A 23,090-nucleotide genomic window follows, 5' to 3' on the forward strand; every position below is an offset into this window, starting at 1 on the left:
AAATAATGACAAATTAAAAATACTTTGCTGACTAAGTTCACTCACCTGAATGCCAGATTCGAGTTTTTGGTATGTGTTGTTGGGCATGAGGTTATACTAATACTGGTCATTTTCTTGATTGATAACTTTTTGGCAAACCTAAATGGAGGCCTACGTTTCAAACCTACCTCAATAAAGAAGTTATGAGAGAAGCATTGCTCTTGAAGTCTTAATGTAATAGTATTCCTTTTCTCCCGTATCTTTGGACTGATATAAGCACGATAGTTTGGAGCTTGGCGGGTCACATCCAGAGTTAAAGTATAGTTAATCTTTGCTTGAAGATCTGGAGCAAAAGAGATTGCATTTAATGAAAAGGATAAGCTCCTCGCATGCATATGTATGGTGCCTGTAATCAGACCACTTGACTTTTCCCAAATTTTTTTAACCTTACAGCCTTATTCTAAAATGGATGAAATAAAACATGTTCCTCAGCAATCTACAAACAATACCCCATAATGACAAAGAAAAAACAGGTTTTTAGAATGTTTAGCAAATGTATTAAAAATAAAAAACAGAAATACCATATTTACAAAAGTATTCAGACCCTTTGCTATGAGACTTGAAATTGAGCTCAGGTGTATTCTGTATCCTTGAGATATTTCTACAACTTGATTGGAGTCCACCTGTGGTAAATAAAATTGATTGGACATGATTTAGAAAGAAACACACCTGTCAATGTAAGGTCCCACAGTTTACTGTGCATGTCAGAGCAAAAACCAAGCCATGAGGTCGAAGGAATTGTCCGTAGAGCGCCAAGACAGGATTGTGTTGGGGCACAAATCTGGGGGAAGGGTACAAAAAAATGTAATGCAGCATTGAAGGTCCCCAAGAACACAGTGGCCTCCATCATTCTTAAATGGAAGAAGTTTGGAACCACCAAGACTCTTCCTAGAACTGGCCACCCAGCCAAACTGAACAATTGGGGGAGAAGGGGGGTGACAAAGAACCTGATGGTCACTCTGACAGAGCTCTGGAGTTCCTCTGTGGAGATGGATAACCATCTTTGCAGCACTCTTCCCATCAGGCCTTTAAGATAGAAGCCACTCCTCAGTAAAAGCCACATGACAGCCCACTTGGAGTTTGCCAAAAGGCACCTAAAGACTTTCAGACCATGAGAAACAAGATTCTCTGGTCGGATGAAACCAAGATTGAACTATTTGGCCTTAATGCCAAATGTCTTGTCTGAAGGAAACCTAGCACCGTCCCTACGGTGAAGCATGGTGGGGGCAGCATTATGCTGTGGGGATGTTTTTCAGTGGCAGGGACTGAGAGACTTAACAGGATTGAGGGAAAGATGAACGGAGCAAAGTACAGAGACATCCTTGATGAAAACCTGCTCCAGAGCGCTCAGGACCTGACTGGGACGAAGATACACAGCCAATACAACGCAGGAGTGGCTTCGGGACAAGTCTCTGAATGTCCTTGAGTGGTCCAGCCAGAGCATGGACTTGAACCCGATCGAACATCTCTGGAGAACCCTGAAAATAGCTGTGCAGCAACGCTCCCCATCGAACATGGCAGAGCTTATGATCTGCAGAGAAGAATGGGAGAAACTCTCCAAATACAGGTGTGCCAAGCTTGTTGTGTCATACCCAAGAAGACTCGAGGCTGTAATATTTGTCAAAAGTTCTTCAACAAAAGACTGAGTAAAGGGTCTGAATACTTATGTAAATCTGATATTTCAGTTTTTAATTTTAATACATTTGCAAGCATTTCTAAAACCCTTTTTTTTCTTTGTCATTATGGGGCATTATGTATAGATTGATGAGGGAAAAAAACACTTTAATCAATTTTAGAATAAGGCTACAACGTTACAAAATTTTGAAAAAGTATTCCGAATGCACTGTAGATAAGAACAATTTTGAGGTCAGAAACCTTTTGTGTCTGTTGTTTGTCTGGTCATGGTGAAACAGACTTTAGCAATGTTTCTCAGAGGTGTACTGCAGTCCACCTGGTTGGTGGGGATTTTGGGTGGGTTGAAGGAAACTCGTGCCATCAATGTTACTATAGGCCTGGACCTGGAAGAAAAAAAATATAATGTATCAGTTTGATACTCAAAGTATACGTACATTCCACAATGAAGGGTGAGTTATTGGCCTCTAAAGCCTAATTTCCATTGACACCTAAATTAGGGCCAAATTCGAGCTGGCTCAATTTTCAAATTTGAGCTGGTTCAGGGAGTTCAGGGCCAACACAGCACAGATTCACAACTGGTGCTGGCTGGATTAGGTTGAGGCTGGTGACGCCGTTACAATGCAACCACCAGCTAGCTGATCACTCGCTCAATGCTGATACATTTGGCTTTGGATTTGTTGCTGCTAGCTAGCTGAGCTACTGCAATAGTCAGACATGACACTCCACTTAGTTTGATTGTTACATTCTTATGGTATGTGTTAATTTGTGGATTCCCATCATCCATTTCTGATTGGATTTGACAAATTACAATTCACGTGATATGTTACGTACAAAGTGTTACACATTTGTTCAATATGTTAGGAATTTGCAAAATGTATGAAATGTTACCAATTCCAATTTTTTTTGTTGATAATGTTAAATAGGTGGCAAATGTTAGCTGGGTTCGGGGTGAAGGTTAGGAGTTAGGTAAAAGGGTTAACGTTTAGGGTTAGCTAACATGCTAAGTAGTTGCAAAGTAGCTACCTTTGGGTTGCTTCACATTTGCGTAATAAGCCCACCCTCCTTGTGTTTTTGCCTTAATTAAGCAACATTCTGTCTTATGCAACGATTCCAAATGTAAGATATCATACTAATTTGAGTGTCCTGGATTTACATTCAATATGAGACCAGGCTGCTGAACAATAACATTTTGTTAGAACAGTGTCGTTTTTGGTGAGCAGCTAGCTAATGTTAGCTTGAAACGACACTGCAAACAAAAATGAGTCATTAGGACTTTGTGTCATGGTTTCGTGTAGGTTTTTGTCTAGTTCCCGGTTTGTTCGGGGGACATCCCAAAGGATGTTTTTAAGACCCTCTTAGAATGTTCTGTCATGGTTCCCTGGAAGTTTTTGTCTAGTACCCAGTTTGTTCAGGGGACGTCCCCAAGGACGTTTACAGGGCCTTCTTAGAACTTTCTGTCATGGTCCCCTGGAGGTTTTTGTCTAGTTCCCAGCGTGTTCTGGGGACGTCCTTAGAACCATTTTTAGGAGACTCCCAATATATAATTATATAGACTTTTGTCTAGTTCCTTCTATGTTCCTTGGACATCATTGAGAACCGGGTCAAGATGAATTTAGAACAAATGTTTTTAGGTTAATTGCAACCAACATTGAGCACCATCCCAACACGAAGTGCTCTCTCGGTAAACCATCAATATGTGCTAAGATCACCCGCACAGCTGATCTCAATTGCAACCACTATTGGTCAACATATTACCACTCCCTAAAGCTGTTTATTGTTTGTGTTTTGGGATCCCCATTAGCTATTCCAGAAGCAGCAGCTACTCTTTCTGGAGTCCACAAAAAAAATGACATGAAGTAACAAAACACTGATCCACTTATAGACAAGGACAGTCACACAAATTTAGAATGCAAAAAAAAAAATACAACAACAAAAATATTGTGTGTTAGAGTGTGTGTGTGTCCTCACAGTCCCCGCCGTTCCATGAGATGTTTAATCAATCTAAAGGTAATTTTGCTGTTTTGCTTGAGTAATTGGAGATGGAAGAGAAATCAATGCGATCTTGGCTCTGCATAATACTGTGCATTGACGTGAATTCGTTTTGGGCTTGTTGACTGTGAAGAGACCCTTGGTGGCATGTCTTGTGGGGTATGTATGAGCAGGGCTCAACATTCATGACTGGCTGCTGTCCTGGCCACATCTGCCAAGCTTACAAGGCCAGTTAATCAATATTTCATATGGTCTGCTTGGGCCAGTACATTTAAACACTCCAAAACAGACAATAATAATTTATATTTGTATTTAATCCTTCATAATCTTCCCAACGTCTGATGCTTCAAACTTGTTATCAACCAGCATTTGGTTTCCAATTGGAGTCATGCATCAGGTGATAATGCTTATTGCTAAAATAGCACACCTGCCTGCAAAATGGACCATGTACAGGACCTAAAGATATTACCTTTCCTGAATGTTTTATTGGGCTCATTTCTGGAAGGGAATAGTATATTTCAAACCGTTTCATATGTTAAAGCTATATGTCATCATTGAGAGGGGGGATGGTTTTACATTGAACAAAAATATAAAAGCAACATGCAAAAATGGCACAATTTTTACTTGAGTTACAGTTCATATAGGGAAATATATATACAATATATATATATGTATAAAATATTTAAATAAATAGAGTTCTTAACAGGGCGTGTTTTTTTTCGTCATTTGAAATAAATTCATTAGGCCCTAATCTATGGATTTCATATGACTGGGAATAAAGATATGCATCTCTTGGTCACAGATACCTTAAGAAACGGTAGGGGTGTGTCACACCCTGACCATAGTTTACTTTGTATATTTCTATGTTTTGGTTGGTCATGGTGTGAGCTGAGTGGGCATTCTGTTTCATTGTCAAGTTTGTCTATTTCTATGTCTGGCCTGATATGGTTCTCAATCAGAGGCAGGTGTTAGTCATTGTCTCTGATTGGGAACCATATTTAGGTAGCCTGGGTTTCACTGTGTGTTTGTGGGTGATTGTTCCTGTCTCTGTGTTTGCACCAGATATGACTGTTTCGGTTTTCGTTACGTTCTTTGTTTTGTAGTGTTTGTATTGATTTGTGTTTTTACATTTGTTTATTAAACATGGATCGCAATCTACACGCCCCATTTTGGTCCGATTCTCCTTCACCATAAGAGAATCGTTACAGGGTGTGGATCAGAAAAACAGTATCTGGTGCGACAACCATTTGCCTCATGCAGCGTGACACATCTCCTTCGCATAGACTTGATCAGGCTGTTGATTGTGGCCTGTGGAATGTTGTACCACTCCTCTTCAATGTGCGAAGTTGCTGGACATTGGCGGGAACTGGAGCACGCTGTCGTACACTTCGATCCAGAACATCCCAAACATGCTCAAGGGTTGACAGGTCTGGTGAGTATGCAGGCCATGGAAGAACTGGGATATTTCTGGCTTACACAAACTGTGTACAGATCCTTGCGACATGGGGCACACTCCCTGAAACATGAAGTTATGTTGGGCAGATGAATGGCACGACAATGATCTCGTCACAGTATCTCTGTGCATTGAAATTGCCATTGATAAAATGCAATTATGTTCATTGTCCGTAACTTATGCCTGCCCATACCGTAACCCCAGCACCACCATGGGGCACTCTGTTCACAACGTTGACATCAGCAAACCACTCACCCACACAACGCTGTCTGCCATCTGCCCGATACAGTTGAAACCGGGATTCATCCCTGAAGAGCACACTTCTCCAGCATGCCAGTGGCCATCGAAGGTGAGCATTTGCCCACTGAAGTCAGTTATGATGCCAAACTGCAGTCAGCTCAAGACCCTGGTGAGGACGACGAGCACGCAGATGAGCTTCCTTGAGAAGGTTTCTGACTGCAAATATTCTTCGGTTGTGCGAATCCAGTTTCATCAGCTGCCCGGGGCTGGCATGGTTACACGGGGTCCGCAGTTGTGAGACCGTTTGGACGTACTGCCAAACTCTCTAAAATGACATTGGAGGTGGCTTATGGTAGAGAAATTAACTATAAATTCTCTGGCAACAGCTCTGGTGGACATACCTGCAGTCAGCATGCCAATTGCACACTCCCTCAACACTTGAGACATCTGTGGCATTGTGTTGTGTGACAAAACTGCACATTTTAGAGTGACCTTTTATTGTCCCCAGCACAAGATGCACCTGTTAAGGGAATTTTAATCAATGATGACTAATTATGTATACATTTCAATCAGGACTGACTAATCAGAATACTATTATGTTACTGTATATGTACTAATCAGAATACTATTATGTTACTATATATGTATGAATTTTCTTTTTAATCCTAGTACTGAATATAATGTGTGTAAATATAATCAAGAATTAGAACAATGACTGTCTGTTCCTTGGTAGAAATTAATGAACTATATCACCAGAAGGCTTATCTTCAGAAGCAGGTCCTTGGCTCGGTCATATATTATCTTAATAGGGAGAGACGATGTGAGAACCATGCAGCCTTTGTATTAGAACGGAGATGGCACGGGTTTGTCCTGGAACTAATGACGTCATTTTAAGTTTATAACCTGTGGTAAAATGTGTAAGGAGTAGTACTCTCGTGAATAAAATCTGCTGTTTGACTTTAAGACTGGGCTCTGTCCATTACTATAAAATAAGGGTCTTACAAATCCTTATGAATTGACAGAGTGTTTAATTTTAATTGGGTGTTAGAACAATTTAATTCCTGTAACACCTGTGTAATGATCATGCTGTTTAATCGTCTTCTTGATATGCCACACCTGTCATGTGGATGGATTATCTTGGCAAAGGAGAAATGCTCACTAACAGGGATGTAAACAAATTTGTGCACAAAATATTGGAGAAATACGTTTTTTATGGGTATGTAACATTTCTGAGATTTTTTATTTAGTTTTTTTTAAATTTCAGCTCATGAAACATGTGACCAACATTTCATCGGGGCTGGGGGTAGAGAACCAAGACAAATCTGTCTGGTATCTAATTCTTTGACGCATTTTAAGAAGTCCAGCGCTAACCTGCAGCTGCATGTTAAATTTAGCCTGTTGGTTGCATTTGACCCTCAGTGTATCAATCATCAGGACAGAAACATTTTAAAATAATCAGTTTCATTACACATCACACCTTTTTACTATTGAAGAGCCCGTTATGGCCCTGATTGGTGAACCACTGATTCAGTCAAAGGTCTTTGTCTGTTGATAACATGAGGGAAAACCCACATACACAAACCAGTGCTTTTAACATAGTGTTTTCAACTTACATGATTACATTGTGTATGTTAAAATTTACATTATGTCCTCAAGACAAATATGACAAATCCTGGGATTTGAATTCACAACCTCTTAGTTCACAGCATTCCAATCATCCTGCTAAGCCACCATGTCTGTGTCAATGACTCAATTCACCTGTATCACGACACTTGACTTCAATGCAAAAAAATTCACTCAAAAACTATTGTATTTAATCATAGTGATTCACGAGTAACATTAAAATAGAGTAATATGCCCCCATCAACATTAGACAACTATACAGAAAACCCTCAGTGCTGAATTAAGTCAATCAAATCAATGATGAGAGAATAGTCAGTTTAAATGATATGGTGAAATTGTGGCGCTGCAGAAAGATCAGTGTAATCCAAATCAGAGGTTGAGTTTTAATCCCAGATGGGGTCATATTGAAAAGTCAGTACTATGAAAGTGATTGTGTCAAATGTTACCGTGATAAAAGTTTATTTTAAAGTTTAGCTGAACAGGGTCCCACTTATCGTAAAATCCCCATCACATTTTATTACTTTACTTATAATGTTTTGGGACACCTGGGACCATAACGCAACATCCTGATGACTGGTAAACAAATGTCCTGAAAACGTCTTGAAAGTGTCCTGACATGGTTCTCCACACCGTCCTGGAAACTGACAGGGAACTAGACAAAGGTCCCTGAGAGACTGTTCCCAGAGGACCATCATGCGGAATCCTAGTGACTAGTAAAATGAAGGATCCTTAGGATGTCCTCCGTTTGCTGGGGAGCTAGTTAGCCAATGTTGCTATCATGGATTTTAGCTAGCCAGGTCATATTGATACATTGAAAGAAAGCAAGCTAGATACATCTTATTTAAATATATATATATATATATATATATATATAAGCTAGATAGGCTACTAGCTATGACATGGTAAGCAAGGTAAGAATTTAGCCAGCTAGCTTGCCTATTCATTGAGTTAACAAATGACAATGGTAACCATTTAACTAACTAACAAGCTAAACACTTGGCAAGCTGGTACTAGCACTAGCACTATGGGGTAATGGAAAGTAAATTAAAATCGTTTATCAACATTTTGTTAGCTAGTTATCTAGTTATGATCATGTAGCTATCAGCAAGGGCATTCTACAAATTCTAGTTAGCTAGCAACATTAGTCCATTAGTGTTAGCTAAATTGGCAAATTCATAAGCAACAACATGACATAATTTCTAAATTCTAGAGCAGGGGTGTCAAACTCAAATACCCAGTGGGCCAAAATGTAAAACCTGAACAAAGTCACGGGCCAACATTGAACAATTAACCTTTTAATATGGACCCAAACAAGTTTTGCTTTAACATTGAATATGGAGCATCGCTTATTACCATACAATAAATAATTTAATAGTGGAGACATGCAAAATCGAATTTCAAATGAAAAAACACATCAATGGCATTCATTTATTAAATAAATAAAATTTAAATAAAAATTGTATGCCTCTTTTCTATTTGCAGCCTTCTGATTTAAATACCAAAATAAACTTTTTCCACTGGCTAATAATTTTACAAATAAAATGATAATAAATCAATCAACCATTCAAGCCCATGCCTTGTAGCAAGAAAAAGTGCATAAAGAAAACGTTAATTATTGCACACTGGTCTAATCTGATGTGCCCAAGCCAGATACCTGGCATCTCTTCTTGGATGCTAGTTCATCAATGTCTGGGCTCAAGCTCTGAGCTGAAGAAATCCTCAGTATCGAGCGAAGATGTTCATCAGTCAGACGTCTCCTGTGAGTTGTTTTGGTCATCTTCATCGAGGAGAAAAGTTGCTCGCATAGATAAGTGCTGCCGAACATGGAGAGCATCTGAGCAGCTTGGGTGCGGAGCTGAGGCATTGTGTCAGGGATGAACCGTGGAAACTGTGCGGCGCCCACAGCATCATACTTTGACTTCAGCGTGTCGTTGCACTGGAGTTCAATCAGCTCCATTTGGATGTTGGTTGGTGCATTTTCCACATCAACTGCGAAGGGATTACTAAGCAGTTCAAACTTGCATTTCTGGGCATCGAAGTCAGCAAATCGCCGGCTAAACTCAGCGGCGAGAACACTGAGTTTTTCAGCAAACTGTGCGCATGGGAACACGGCGGTAGAGATCTGCGCTTTTATGGATTGGCAGCAGGGAAAATGGCAAGGGTTTCCTTGCAGCATCTGATTCTCCCACAGGCACAGTTTAGTTTTGAAGGCCCTCACTGCAGCGTACATGTCTGTGATGATGCGCCCCCACCCCTGAAGCTGCAGGTTCAGCGCATCGAGATGGCTCGAGATGTCACAGAGAAAGGCCAGCTCACACAGGAACTTTTGCTCCCGGAGCTCTGCTGTATCCTTCCCTTTGGTTTCCAGGAATTGACATATTTCCTCACGCAGCTCGAAACATCTGTTCAGTACTTTTCCTCTGCTTAGCCATCTCACCTCTGTGTGATACGGCACGTCTGTGTATTCCGAACCACACTCCTCCAGAAAAGATTTAAACTGGCGGTGATTTAGACCTTTGGCTCTTATAAAGTTAACTACCTGTGTTACTGTGGTCATAACATGTTCCATCTTTAGGGCTTTGGCACACAGTGCTTCCTGATGTATGATGCAGTGGTAAACAGTTAGCTCACCTGCACAGTTCTCTTCCCGCATCTTCTCCCGAACCATGCCCACCAGTCCACTCTTTTTACCGCACATCGCTGGCGCACCATCTGTCGTTAATCCAACGAGTTTATCCCACGGCAGCTTTATTTCAGTTACACATTTGGAAACCTCCTCAAAGATTTCCTTTCCTGTGGTTGTGCCATGCATTGATTTGAATCCTAATAGCTCCTCCGTAACACACAGATTTGAGTCCACTCCACGGATGAAGACTGACAGCTGAGCAGTATCAGATGCGTCACAGCTCTCATCCACAGCGAAGGAGAACGCAACAAAATCTTTTCCCTTTTCCATCAGCTGGTCATACAGATTGGTGGCAAGATCACATGTGCGATCAGCTACTGTGTTCCTGCTCAGGCTCACGTTTGAAAATGCTTGTTTTTTCTCTGGGCATACGAGGTCACAAACCTTCATCATGCACTTTTTCATGAACTCTCCCTCATTAAAGGGCCGGGCTGATTTTGCGATCTCTGCTGCCACTATATAACTAGCCTTTACAGCAGCCTCGCTTTGTGATGTGGCTTTTTTAAACATATTCTGTTGTGAAACCAAACTTCTTTTCATCTCCTCTACTTTCTGGCTCCTTTGAGTCATGTCCAGGTCCTTGTATTTGTCATGGTGTTTCGTTTCATAGTGTCGTCTAATGTTGTACTCCTTACTTACAGCCACGTTGACTCCACAAACAAGACAAACAGGTTTGTCTTTTACATATGTAAACAGATATTCTGCCTCCCACTTGTCCAGAAAGCTCCTGTTTTCTGCCTTTCTTTTCGCCATTTTTGGGAAGGGTTAGCTCGCTGACAGTTGTAGCGTCTATGTTGCTATGACTACTGTCACAGAGGAGAGAGCGTTTCTGGGTCCTGTCCTGATTGGCGCGCGAAAACAGCAGAGCATTATGGGATTCGTAGTATTAGTGGTGAATGCGCTGTATAATACCGGCGGGCCAGCTCTAGTAGTAATTTGGTATTGTCTCGCGGGCCAAATATAATTACCCCGCGGGCCAAATTTGGCCCTCTAGAATCTAGAGGCAATGGATAAACAATTCGAGCTGTGCCCATCAAGGCCTGCCTAACTTGGCTTGAATTTAATTGCCACTGGAAACAAAGCTCAAAATATGATTTGGAGATACCTGAGTAAGAGAACAGCCCCCTTTGATCCCACGGCCAAGTCTGGGAGAGAATCCAAACTCATGTCCAGGGAAGTCTGACTGATGGACAGTCCAAAATACTTTAATCCAGACTGTACATCTGAGGCTGAAATTTTCTATTAAGAGATGGAAAGAAAGAGAAAAAGACACAGTAGATATAATCACATTTTCTATTACACCTTCAATTATCTCTGCCGTGTTTCTCTAGTGGATTTACACTTTAGTTTAAAGAATGGAGACAATGTCTGTCTGTCTCTCTTTATGCTCATATCCTCCACCCTCATTCAATTTCTATCTTTCTCCCACATACCTGAGATTTGATTTTGCTGATTCCACTACTCGTCCCATGGAATATGTAGACACTTCCTTGACCATCGTTCTCTAGAGGTGCTCCGACTGCTAAATCATTAAATCCATCCATATTCAGGTCAGGCAGTGGGGCAAGAGAAGTTCCAAACCTGCCCATCTGTCCTGCATCCCCCACCAGTGTCATCTCAGCATTTAATTGACAGGCCACCCCAGACTGGGAGAAAAACAGGCAATCAGTAAAAGTGATCAGGCTGAAACATGTTTTTATCAATTGTTTTGTCAGATTTGGTCAATTATGAGGTGAATCAAAAAAAGATCTACCAATTACCCTGTCATTGATGGTACAGACATATACCCTGCCCTCTCTGTCTCTGTCTGTGAACATCGGAGCTGATATGAGGACTAGGTCGCTATATGAGTCTTTATTCACATCCATTGCACAGACCTCTGCACCAAAATAAGCGCCAATCTGAAAGAATGAGAGAACCACAATTATGATTATTTCCCCGCCAGATAACAAATAACCTTTCTGACAGATCACACTAACACTTCTTCATTTTTTTATTCTCACTATTAATTAAACATTATTTTAATTTCCCACATTATTGGTGCATTTCTACTGTCAGACTTTGTAGCAGTGTTTGGTCAAAAAGTCAAAACATCCTGGGCCATGAACCTACCCAGACTTGGGGCCAGGCTGGGAGATAGTGGAAGATACATAAATAACATCTCTTGGATAGGGGGCACTATTTTCACATCCGGATGAAAAGCATGCCCAAAGTAAACTGCCTGCTACTCAGGCCGGGAAGCTCGGATATGCGTATTATTAGTACATTTGTAAAAAAAAAACAATCTGAAGTTTCTAAAACTGTTTGAATATTGTCTGTGAGTATAACAGAACTGATTTGGCAGGCCAAACCCCGAGCACAATCCATCCAGGGAAAACATTTTTTCTCCATTCTTTTTCTATGGGAAGCCCTTTTTAATATCAATCTGGTTGCAGTTCCTATGACTTCCACTAGATGTCAACAGTCTTTAGAAATTGGTTTATGTTTTTCTTTTGAGAAATGAAGAAATACGGCTGTTTTTTGTGAGTGTCACTCCAGATGGATCCAGATGAATTCTACTGTTTGGTGCGCATGACCTGGACCGCGCTTCACTTTGTTTTTATCCGGTATTGAACACATTATTTCCCATCTTAAATTGTATCGATTATTTACGTTTTAGGGTACCTGAAGTTGGATTAGGAAAGTTGTTTGAAATGTTTGGACCAAGTTTGCAGGTAACTTATTAGATACTTTGTAGGCATGTTGCTCGATTTGAAACCGGTGTATTTCTGAATCAAAGTGCCAAATAAATGGACATTTTTGGGACATAAGAAGGACATTATCGAACAAAAGGACCATTTGTGATGTTTCTGGGACATTTTGGAGTGCCAACAGAAGAAGATCTTCCAAGGTCAGGCATATATTATATCGCTATTTCTGACTTTTGTCGCACACCTGCCTGGTTGAAATCTGATTATCATGTGTTTGTATGCGGGGTGCTGTCCTCAGATAATTGCATGGCTTTCGCCGTAAAGCCTTTTTGAAATCGGACATCTTGGCTGGATTAACAAGAAGTTAAGCTTTATTTTGATGTATTACACTTGTGATTTCATGAAAGTTAAATATTTATAGCAATTTAATTTGGCGCTATGCAATTTTACTGGATGTTGGCCAAGTGGGACGCTACCGTCCCACGTATCCATAAGAAGTTTTAACAAAACAATGGTCAACAATTTTACTGAGTTACAGTTCATATTATTAAATTGAAATACATTTTTTAGGCCCTAATCTATGGATTTCACATGACTGGGACCTAGGCCCAACCACTAGAGAGCCAGGCCCAGCCAATCAGAATGAGTTTTTCCCACAAAGGCTTTATTACAGACATAAATACTCCTCAGCACCCCCACCCTCCCCCTCAGACAATTCCGCAGGTGAAGAAGCAGGATGTGGAGGTCCTGGTCTGCGTTTTGAAGCTGGTTGGACGTACTGCCAAATGATCTAAAATGACATTGGAGGCGGCTTATGGTAGAGAAATTAACATTCTATTCCTTGCCAACAGCTCTGTTGGAAATTCCTGCAGTCAACGTGCCAATTTCACGCTTCCTCAAAACTTGAGACATCTGTGGCATTGTATTGTAGAGTGGCCTTTTATTGTCCCCAGCACAAGGTTTACCTGTGTAATGGTATTGCTGTTTAATCAGCTTCATGATATGCCACAACTGTCAGGTGGATGGGTTATCTTGGCAAAGGAGAAATGCTCACTAACAGGGATGTTACAAATTTGTCCACAGAATTTGAGAGAAATAAGCTTTTTGTGGGTAAGGAACATTTCTGGGATCTTTCATTTCAGCTCATGAAACATGGCACCAACACTTTGCATGTTGAGTTTATATTTTTGTTCGGTACAATAACAATAATTTGGGGCTGCTTATATTTGTCCTGTTACACACAAGTGTGGAATGCAAATGTATTTTTTAAGACCTTCCATGGTTAACACCTCACAAAGCAACCGTTTTGATTATGCAAAGTTTGTTGACACTTCTCATTTCAAGTTGTGCAGGGATACTGGAATGATGGAGGCAGATATGTATAAAAGGGTAAGGGGACTAGGCAACAGGATGCAAGATAAACAGAGTAACAGAGTAAATATATATGCATATTATGTGTGCATGAGCAAATTATGGAGTGAGTGTTTGTGTGTGTGTTGGAGTGACAGTGTGTTGGGCCCTGTGAGTGTGCATAGAGTGCAAAGATTGAAATAAAAGGTCGATAAAGGTATAAGGTTAACTCAGATAGTCAGTGTAACTATTTTGTTAGTTATTTATCAGTCGTATTGTTTGGGGACAAGCTGTTGAAGAACCTGTTGGTGTCAGACTTGATGCACAGGTACCTCTTGCCGTGCTGCAGCAGATTAAATAAACTTGTTCAACCTCCCGTGGGGGAAGAGGCACTGTAGTCAGTGTGTGTGTGTACCATATTAAATCTTTAATGATTTGGACACCGATGAAATTGAAGCTTTCTAACTGCTCCACTGCCACCCCGTTGATGTGGATGGGGGAGTGCTCGTGGTGGAGGTGACGTTGCCTACCGTCACCACCACGGGTCAGCCCGTTAGGGAGTCCAGAATCCAGTTGCAGAGGGAGGTGTTCAGACCCAGAGCCTAAGCTTGGTGACGAGCATAGAGGGGCCAATGGTGTTGAATGCTGAGCTGTAGTCAATGAACAGGATTCTCACATAGGTATTCCTCTTCTCTAGGTGGGTGAGGGTAGTGAGGAGAGCAATTGAGTTTGCGTCATTTATGGATCTATTGGGGCGGTACGCAAAATGGAGTAGGTCTAGGGTGGCTGGGACGGTGGAGTTAATGTGTGCCATAACCAGCCTCTCAAAACACTTCATGATTACAGAAATGAGTCATTGTGGCATTAAGTCTTAGAGTTCTTAGGAACAGGAATGATTGTGGTCATCTTAAAACATATGGAGATTACAGACTGGGACAAGGAGAGGTTGAAAATGACTGTGAATATGCCTGCCAGCTGTTTTGCGCATGCTCTGAGAACGAATGTTTCCTCTTGGGTAGCCCAAAAATTGGGTTGGAATTACAGAGAGAGCCCAGGGCAGATGAGTCGAAGTTGAAGCCAGAATTGTGGTAAGTAACTGCCGATCTGATGTTCAAGAGTTCTTGTCGGTTGTAAGAAATAACAACAAAAATAAAACGTCTAAATAATCACAAAATAGCTAAGTTGGGTTGGAGCGTGCAAAACAGCAGCCATCCAGTACAGCACCATCTTCGTGTCAGGCCTGGTGATGGAAACACAAATAACACTAGCACTTCCACCCCAAAAATGTCTGCTAACACCAGTGCAATAGTGAAAAGCACCATATATAGTATGAACAAGTCAAATAATAAGTTGCAGGGACTCACTCTGTGTGCAATAATAGTGTTTAACATGATTTTTGAATGACTCTCATCTCTGACCCCACACATACAATTTTCTGTAAGGTCCCTCAGTCGAGCATTGAATTTCAAACACAGATTCAACCAAAAAAGACCAGGGAGATTTTCTAATGCCTCGCAAAGAAGGGCACCTGTTGGTAGATGGGTAAAAAATAAAAAAGCAGACATTGAATATCCCTTTGAGCATGGTGAAGTTATTAATTACACTTTGGATGGTGTATTAATACATCAAGTCACTACAAAGACACAGGTGTCCTTCCTAACTCAGTTGCCGGAGATGAAGGAAAATGCTCAGGAATTTCAATCAGGCCTATGGTGGATTTAAAACAGTTACTGAATTGAATGGCTGTGATAGTTTTCTCCTAAGGCTGGATCAACAACATTGTAGTTACTACACAATACTAATCTAATTGAAAGAGTGAAAAGAAGGAAGCCTGTACAGAATTTAAAAAAATATTCCAAAACATGCATGTTTACAATAAGGCACAAAAGTAATACTGCAAAGCAATTATCTTTTTGTCCTGAATACAAAATGTTGTTTGGGGCAAAACCAATACAACACTTTAATGAGTATCACTGTCCATATGTTCAAGCATAGTGGCTGCATCATGTTATGGACATGCTTGTAATCATTAAGGACTGAGGAGTTTTTCAGGATAAAAAAATAAATAGAATTGGGTTAAACACAGAATCCTAGAGAAAAACCTGCTTCAGTCTGCTATCCACCAGACACTGGGAGATGAATTCACCTTTCAGCGGACAATAACCTAAAACACAAGGCCAAATATACACCAGAGTTTCTTACCAAGAAGACAGTGAATCTTACTGAGTGGCCGAGTTACAATTTTGACTTAATTCTACTTTAAACTCAATGGCAAGACCTGAAAAAAATGGTTCTCTATCAATGATCAACAACCAAAAACAGAGCTTGAAGAATTTTGAAAAGAATATTGAGCAAATGTTGAACAATCCAGGTGTCGAAAGCTCTTAGAGAGACTTACCCAGAAGTACTGACAGCTGTAATCGCAGCCAAAGCTGCTTCTACAACGTATTGACTCAGGGGTGTGAATACTATACATTTCTCAATTTGTTTTTACTTTGTCATTATGGGGTAGATCGGTGTGTAGATCGGTGAGAAGAGAAATCTATTTAAATCAATTTTGAATTCAGTCTGAAACTCTCAAAATGTGGATTAAATCAAGGGGTATGATTAATTTCTGAAGGCACTGTAGTAGCCTATAGCCTAATTTTGCATTTCAAACAGGCTTAAATGACTTAAATAGCAAGAAATTGTCTGAAACACAATGCCCTGTTGATGTTAGTAGCCTAAAATGAAGACGGTTGAAATCATTAAATGCCTACTCAAATGTGCCTACTTTCAGCACCATGAGTTGTCCATTTCCGATTGATTGTGCCACGCCTGCGGTTTCAAGTTTCAGCACCACAATGTAAGTTACTCGAATCTGGCTTATTGTGAGGTCAATAACTCTGATAAATGCATAATGGGCAAGAAACATCGCGTTTAAAAAAAATCTATTATAGTAGTAGCAAGCTATTAAAGTTGACCTCCGGTCATTATCCTCATCTTCTCGCCCTCCTTCTCAAAATGAACAGAACATAGGCTATATAGGTTAGTCTGCCCGCAAGATATTGCATTTTTTGGGACTAGGCCAAATAAAAATATATTTTCAGAAGAAGCATTTGACTCGCCTCCTGAACTGCCACTGTAGGCCTACACAGCAGAGAATTGATCAGGCAGCACACAAAAAAGGTTCTGATCAGCAAAAGCAGAGCAGAGAATTGCAGTGTGTAATGGAGCTTAGTTTATTTATTTATCTTAGAAATATAACTTTGTGTGCTTCTCTGAGCATGCACTTCATAGCCTATAGTCTAAGGCTATGGATCATTTGATTGAGACCACATTAAATAGCCAATAGGTGCACTAGATATTGCGCGGCAGGTGGAGAATCAGAGATGAGGAGTGGCATCGTCACACATTGATATCTAGCAACTAATTCTAAAACACTGAGAAAATTGATATTTCATGAATTACAAATTACATGACCATCCCCTGGACTAGATTTTAAAATGACTAAACCTTCCCCTTGACTGTAATTGAACAAGCATGACCCTCCCCCATTTTTCTCCAAGTACCAATTCTGTACATTTTGATCCATCCCTAAGCATGGAGGAAATGGGTCTACAACAGACCCATGTTTGTAAAGTCTGTTTAAATAATACATTCCTTTAGATATTTAGTCTCAACTCCCTGTCCAACCGTCTTGGCCACCAGCACAGTAAGTTGAAATTAAATTGAATTTAACTTTTGGCTTCCCGCAGACTGTTTATGTGCAACCCAATACAATAGGGATCAACACTAGTGTATGTAAATACACCTGCGTTGCTAAAAGCAGCTATAATTGTTGCAATGATTAGGCTGAGTTCGGAAAGTATGCATCTTATACATATTTTTCACAAACTTTATACAGTACATTTGAAAAGTATTCAGACCCATTGACTTTTTCCACATTATGTTATAGCATTATTCTAAAATGGATTCAATTGTTTTTTTCCCTCATATATCTACACACAATACCTCATAATGGCAAAGAAAAAAACAGATTTTCAGAAATACTTGCAAAATTATTAACATTTAAAAATACAAGTCTTCAGTCCCTTTATTCAGTACTTTGTTGAAGCAACTTTGGCAGCGATTACAGCTTTGAGTCTTCTTGGATATGACGCTACAAGCTTGGCATTCAGGTCCTGAGCACTTTGGAGCAGGTTTTCATCAAGGATCTCTCTATAATTTGCTTCGTTCATCTTTCCCTCGATTCAAATCCCTGAGCTGAAAAACATATCCACAGCATGATGCTGCCACCACCATACTTCACCGTAGGGATGGTTTCAGGTTTCCTCCAGACGTGACGCTTGGCATTCAGGCCAAAGAGTTCAATCTTGGTTTCATCACATCTTTATTTTGATTGACAATTTTGCGCATTCATCAAAATCCCATCAGGTAGCCTGATTTCAGATGTGTCATGTAAACATGACTGCATATTCAGTGCCGGCCGTGTTCCTATTGGTCAGTCACCCGGATTGGATAATATCAACAGCCACACTAAAGGCAAAATAAATATGACACTGCCAGAACTTTCGGAGCCTATGACCGCACGTAGAGGTACTTAATCAGCAGACCTATACGCTGTCTCACTGAACTGTCTCCTGATATGGTTTAAGTATTGTTGTGGACTTCAAACATATCTTTGTAATTTTTCTATAAAACGGTGTGATTTTGAGAGTGAAAACCTGATAAAACTATAGGAAAACATAGCACAAGGCACCTTTCATTCATCGGATGGGCCATTTGGGCAACTCTTTTGCCAAATTGGGGAACACCCACTTAGCTTTCACAAGATCAAATCTCAAACAAACTAAAATGTTGTTCATTCATTCATTGGACAAAAATTCTCAGGTTGAATCCATCACCTATAATAATCATGGAGCAACACTGTGTCATAATTTTATTTTACAATTTGCTACTGGTTCAGGATTTACCTGTAGGTCTGCTGCTACCCACATAACGCAAGTTATGATATTCAACATTATTTTCAGTCAACAATGTTTAAGTTGTCTACAAACCTGTCCAGAAAATTCTATCGGCTTGTCTGTGTCTCTGGACGGAAGAACCACCACTCGTCCAGTGTGTTTAAATCTTGGAGCACCTAAAATGGTAAACTGGCGAGTGTGTGTCGTAGCAACTGCCATGGAGTACCCTGAGGTGGGAAATTCACAGGGTCAGAGCCAATAATAACAGTGTACGTTTGGGTGTTTTTATTTCAGTAGATTTTCTCACCCATATAGCTATCTGGTTCCATGTTCTCACTCTGTTGTGGTGTAGGGTATAAAGTGCTCCCTGTGTATTCCTGGTAAGCCCCCCTCCATTGGAAGGCTCCAACAGCTCCCATCTGGAATCCTCTCTGGCAAGGATGGGCAAATGTACTAATTGAAGACTATACATTTTATTTGACTTATATTACATGCAATTATATTTTAATTTAGTGACCAGAAAACAGGATTAGTGCTTGGCACGAAAGCAAAGCCAGCCAATGTGGAAGCATGCAGGACTTGAGCCATTTATGGACAAGGGAGTATTTGCTACCCTAGGAATGTATACTGCACTGAATCCCTCCTGGGCCATTTCCATCTTAATAGATTCCCCAGTAGTCTGAGATCCTGCAATACAAAAAAAAGACAGTCTGAGATATCACATTCACGTAAGTGGTTTAACAGGGTGAGATGGTCTGATTCCTATCAACATTCACATGAGTTAGTATTATACAGTATGTCCTGTAGGTTACATATTATGTTATTGTTAACAATCAACTAAGGTAGAGCTAGACTCATACAAGCTTTAGCAGGACAGATATTCAAGATGGGTAAACACCTCATTCACATTTCATTAAAAGTTAGATTGCAATGGTGTGGTGGACTGATGAGGACTGTAGTGGCTTGACAGACACATCAAGAAAAGCAACCATACCTTCAATAGGAAAAATGCTGTTCTGTAATGTATCCTTGATTTGGTCAAGTGCTTGGAAGCTGCCCACTTGAAAGATGTGGTTGCTTGGTGGATAGGAGGCAATTGTTTCTAACTCCTTTCTTGCTGAGGACGAAGAAAAGGCTCTGCCCACCTGAGGAAATCCAGAAATAGTTGCTTAATAATACTTTAATACTTAAAGTCGCTGTTCATTCAAAAATCCTAATTTCTGAGTAGTGGCATTATACAGTTGAAGTCGGAAGTTTACATACACCTTAGCCAAATACATTTAAACTCAGTTTTGTACAATTCCTGACATTTGATCCTAGTAAAAATTCCCTGTCTTAGGTCAGTTAGGATCACCACTTTATTTTAAGAATGTGAAATGTCAGAATAATAGTAGAGAGAATATGATTTATTTCAGCTTTTATTTCTTTCATCACATTCCCAGTGGGTCAGAAGTTTACATACCCTCAATTAGTATTTGGTAGCATTGCCTTTAAAAATTGCTGAACATGGGTCAAACGTTTCAGGTAGCCTTCCACAACCTTCCCACAATATGTTGGGTGAATTTTGGACCATTCCTCCTGACAGAGCTGGTGTAACTGAGTCAGGTTTGTAGGCCTCCTTGCTCGCACACGCTTTTTCAGTTCTGTCCACAAATTTTCTATAGGATTGAGGTCAGCGCTTTGTGATGGCCACTCCAATACCTTGACTTTGTTGTCCTTAAGCCATTTTGCTTAACTTTGGAAGCATGCTTAGGGTCATTGTCCATTTGGAAGATCCATTTGCGACCAAGCTTTAACTTCCTGACTGATGTCTTGAGATGTTGTTTCAATATATTCACATAATTTTCCTTACCTCATGATGCCATCTATTTTGTGAAGTGCACTAGTCCCACCTGCAGCAAAGCACCCCCACAACATAATGCTGCCACCCCCGTGCTTCACGGTTGGGATGCTGTTCTTCAGCTTGCAAGCCTCCCCCTTTTTCCTCCAAACATAACGATGGTCATTATGGCCAAACAGTTCTATTTTTTGTTTCATCAGACCAGAGGGCATTTCTTCATAAAGTACGATCTTTGTCCCCATGTGCAGTTGCAAACCGTAGACTGCCTTTTTTATGGCGGTTTGGAAGCAGGGGCTTCTTTCTTGCTGAGCGTCCTTTCAGGTTATGTCGATATAGGACTTGTTTTACTGTGGATATAGATACTTTTGTACCTGTTTCCTCCAGCATCTTCACAGGGTCTTTTGCTGTTTTTCTGGGATTGATTTGCACTTATTGCACCAAAGTACGTTAATCTCTAGGAGACAGAACGCGTCTCATTCCTGAGCGGTATGACGGCTGCGTGGTTCCATGGTGTATATACTTGCATACTATTGTTTGTACAGATGAACGTGGTACCTTTAGATGTTTGGAAATTGCTCCCAAGGATGTAAACTTCCAACTTAAACTGTATATGAATGAACAAAAAATACAAATATTGTGATTTTAATAAGTCTATAAAGTCTATTTAATGTAATAAAAATGTGACTGCACAGGACAACTATGTAACATGTAAAACTTTTATCGAGATCTGTGACAAAATCTCGAATACAAAAGAGGCATTGATCAATTTAGAATTTCTTTTTTTTAAGAATATAATAACACGTAATGAAAAAGATATTATTTTGCATAGTATGGTGTACAAAGAAACATTGAGGCAAACAACTTACCCCAATGGCAAAACGAATAATGTTTTTGGCTTCAGCCTCAGAGGCTGCATTTTTCAGCATCCCGCTGTCATTTGATTGTCCATCTGTAATGACTATCATGATCCTCTTTGCCTTTGGTCTGGATCCTCTACTCGTTGAAAATACCTCTTGGCTTTTTGATCAGAAAAGGTTGTAGATTCACTTTAACATGTTGTATGGTAATATTCTGTATGATGACTCTATGAGGAAATCTACATAAATATTATGCACTTACACAACTTTTTTCATGGATGCTGCCGTGTAAGTCCCTCCACCTTGTTGAGCAATACTATTCACTTGATAATCCCGATTCATGACATTAAATGTATTTAAGTCAAAATGTATAGTGCAATAGCCTGAATACTGGGCAACTGCAAACTGTAAAAAGGAAGAGAACAGTCGTGTATAAAATTATTGACAATTGATAAGGCTGAACAAATACTGTATAAAATAAATAATACAAATACTGAGCTATATGGTACGCTCAGAATTAAAAAAATATTTTATACTAATACAATTGCTATAAAAAAAATTGTTAAACAAGTAATCTTTCTTTTCTCAAAAAGATTGAGGTCAAAATTATTGGCACCCCTGTTTTCAATACTCCAGCACCCTCCCTCCCCTTGTGAGGATAACTGTCACGACTCCGACCGAAGGACACTCCCCTTCCCGTTCGGGTGGCGCTCGGCGGTCATCATCGCCGGCCTACTAGCTGCTACTGATTATTTCCTCCCCCTCCTTATGTGTTGATTGTGTGCACCTGTTTTGAGTTAGGTAGTAGGCTTTATTAGTCAGCCGGCCCGCAGGGTTCCTTGTGCGGGATTAATTATTGTGATCGTCTGTTTGGTGTACTTGTGTGCACGTCTATTGGGTTTTGTGTTTTCCCATTTTGTGGGTTTTCCCTGGACGGTTTAAGTCCCCCTGTTTGGGGCATTTGTTTGTTCAGTACGCCCTGTGTTTTTGTGAGGGTTGGCTTATGTTCAACGTTTATTTCAGTGCATTAAAATAGCACTCCCCTGAACTCTGCTTCCTGTGCTTGACTCCTCACCCACTACACTCAGACCGTTACAATAACAGCACTGAGCATTTTCTAAAATATTTTACGAGATTTCAGAACACATTGGGAGGGATCTTAAATCATTCCTTCATACAGAATAATTCCAGATCCTTGAAATCCTTTGTCTACACCTATGGACTGCCCTCTTCAATTCAAACCACAGGTTTTCAAGTCTGGAGACTGAGATGGCCATTGTAAAATGTAGATTTCATGGTCAATTAACCATTTCTTTGTGAATTTTGATGTGTGCTTGGGGTTATGGTCTTGTTGGAAGAGCCACTTATGGCCAAGTTACAGCCTCCTGGCAGAGGCCACCGGGTTTTTGGATAAAATATCCTGGTACTGGGTAAAGTAAATTGTATTAGTATAAAATAATATAACTTACCTTTTTGTTTTGGCATACAAAATAGCTCACCATTTGTATTATTTATTTTATAGTCTTTTTTTCTGATCTTTATCAAGGGTGCATTTCGGTAGTGACTGTATCTATCAGTATAACGGAGACACTCAAAATACCAACAAGAAGCTTAGTCATATAAATACCTCAGTGACATTTTTATTGTTGATCTCATCATAACAAATACAATTGCCAGTCTACATAAACTAATAACTACATGTTGCATATTTGACTAAATATTGTTATGTTGAGCAATGTCAG

At 40.1% G+C, this 23,090-nt stretch overlaps 1 protein-coding gene across 2 annotated transcripts in view; it reads right to left on the minus strand.

Moving 5' to 3' along the window:
- The window catches only part of LOC112223837 (integrin alpha-X), a 67,115-nt gene that overhangs the window by 37,633 nt on the left and 6,392 nt on the right, over positions 1–23,090 (minus strand). For both annotated transcript variants that reach the window (XM_024387091.2, XM_024387092.2), the window contains exons 7-17: positions 21,611–21,753; positions 21,358–21,508; positions 19,646–19,796; positions 19,265–19,338; positions 18,959–19,082; positions 18,745–18,878; positions 11,426–11,566; positions 11,099–11,311; positions 10,771–10,904; positions 1,915–2,057; positions 168–322 (exon numbers count right to left, since the gene is read on the minus strand). In XM_024387091.2, the coding sequence (XP_024242859.1) occupies positions 168–322; positions 1,915–2,057; positions 10,771–10,904; positions 11,099–11,311; positions 11,426–11,566; positions 18,745–18,878; positions 18,959–19,082; positions 19,265–19,338; positions 19,646–19,796; positions 21,358–21,508; positions 21,611–21,753 (1,563 nt within the window). The remainder of the gene's footprint in view (positions 1–167; positions 323–1,914; positions 2,058–10,770; positions 10,905–11,098; positions 11,312–11,425; positions 11,567–18,744; positions 18,879–18,958; positions 19,083–19,264; positions 19,339–19,645; positions 19,797–21,357; positions 21,509–21,610; positions 21,754–23,090) is intronic.

This window comes from Oncorhynchus tshawytscha, linkage group LG24 (assembly GCF_018296145.1).
Source record: "Oncorhynchus tshawytscha isolate Ot180627B linkage group LG24, Otsh_v2.0, whole genome shotgun sequence".
Lineage (NCBI taxonomy): Eukaryota > Metazoa > Chordata > Actinopteri > Salmoniformes > Salmonidae > Oncorhynchus > Oncorhynchus tshawytscha.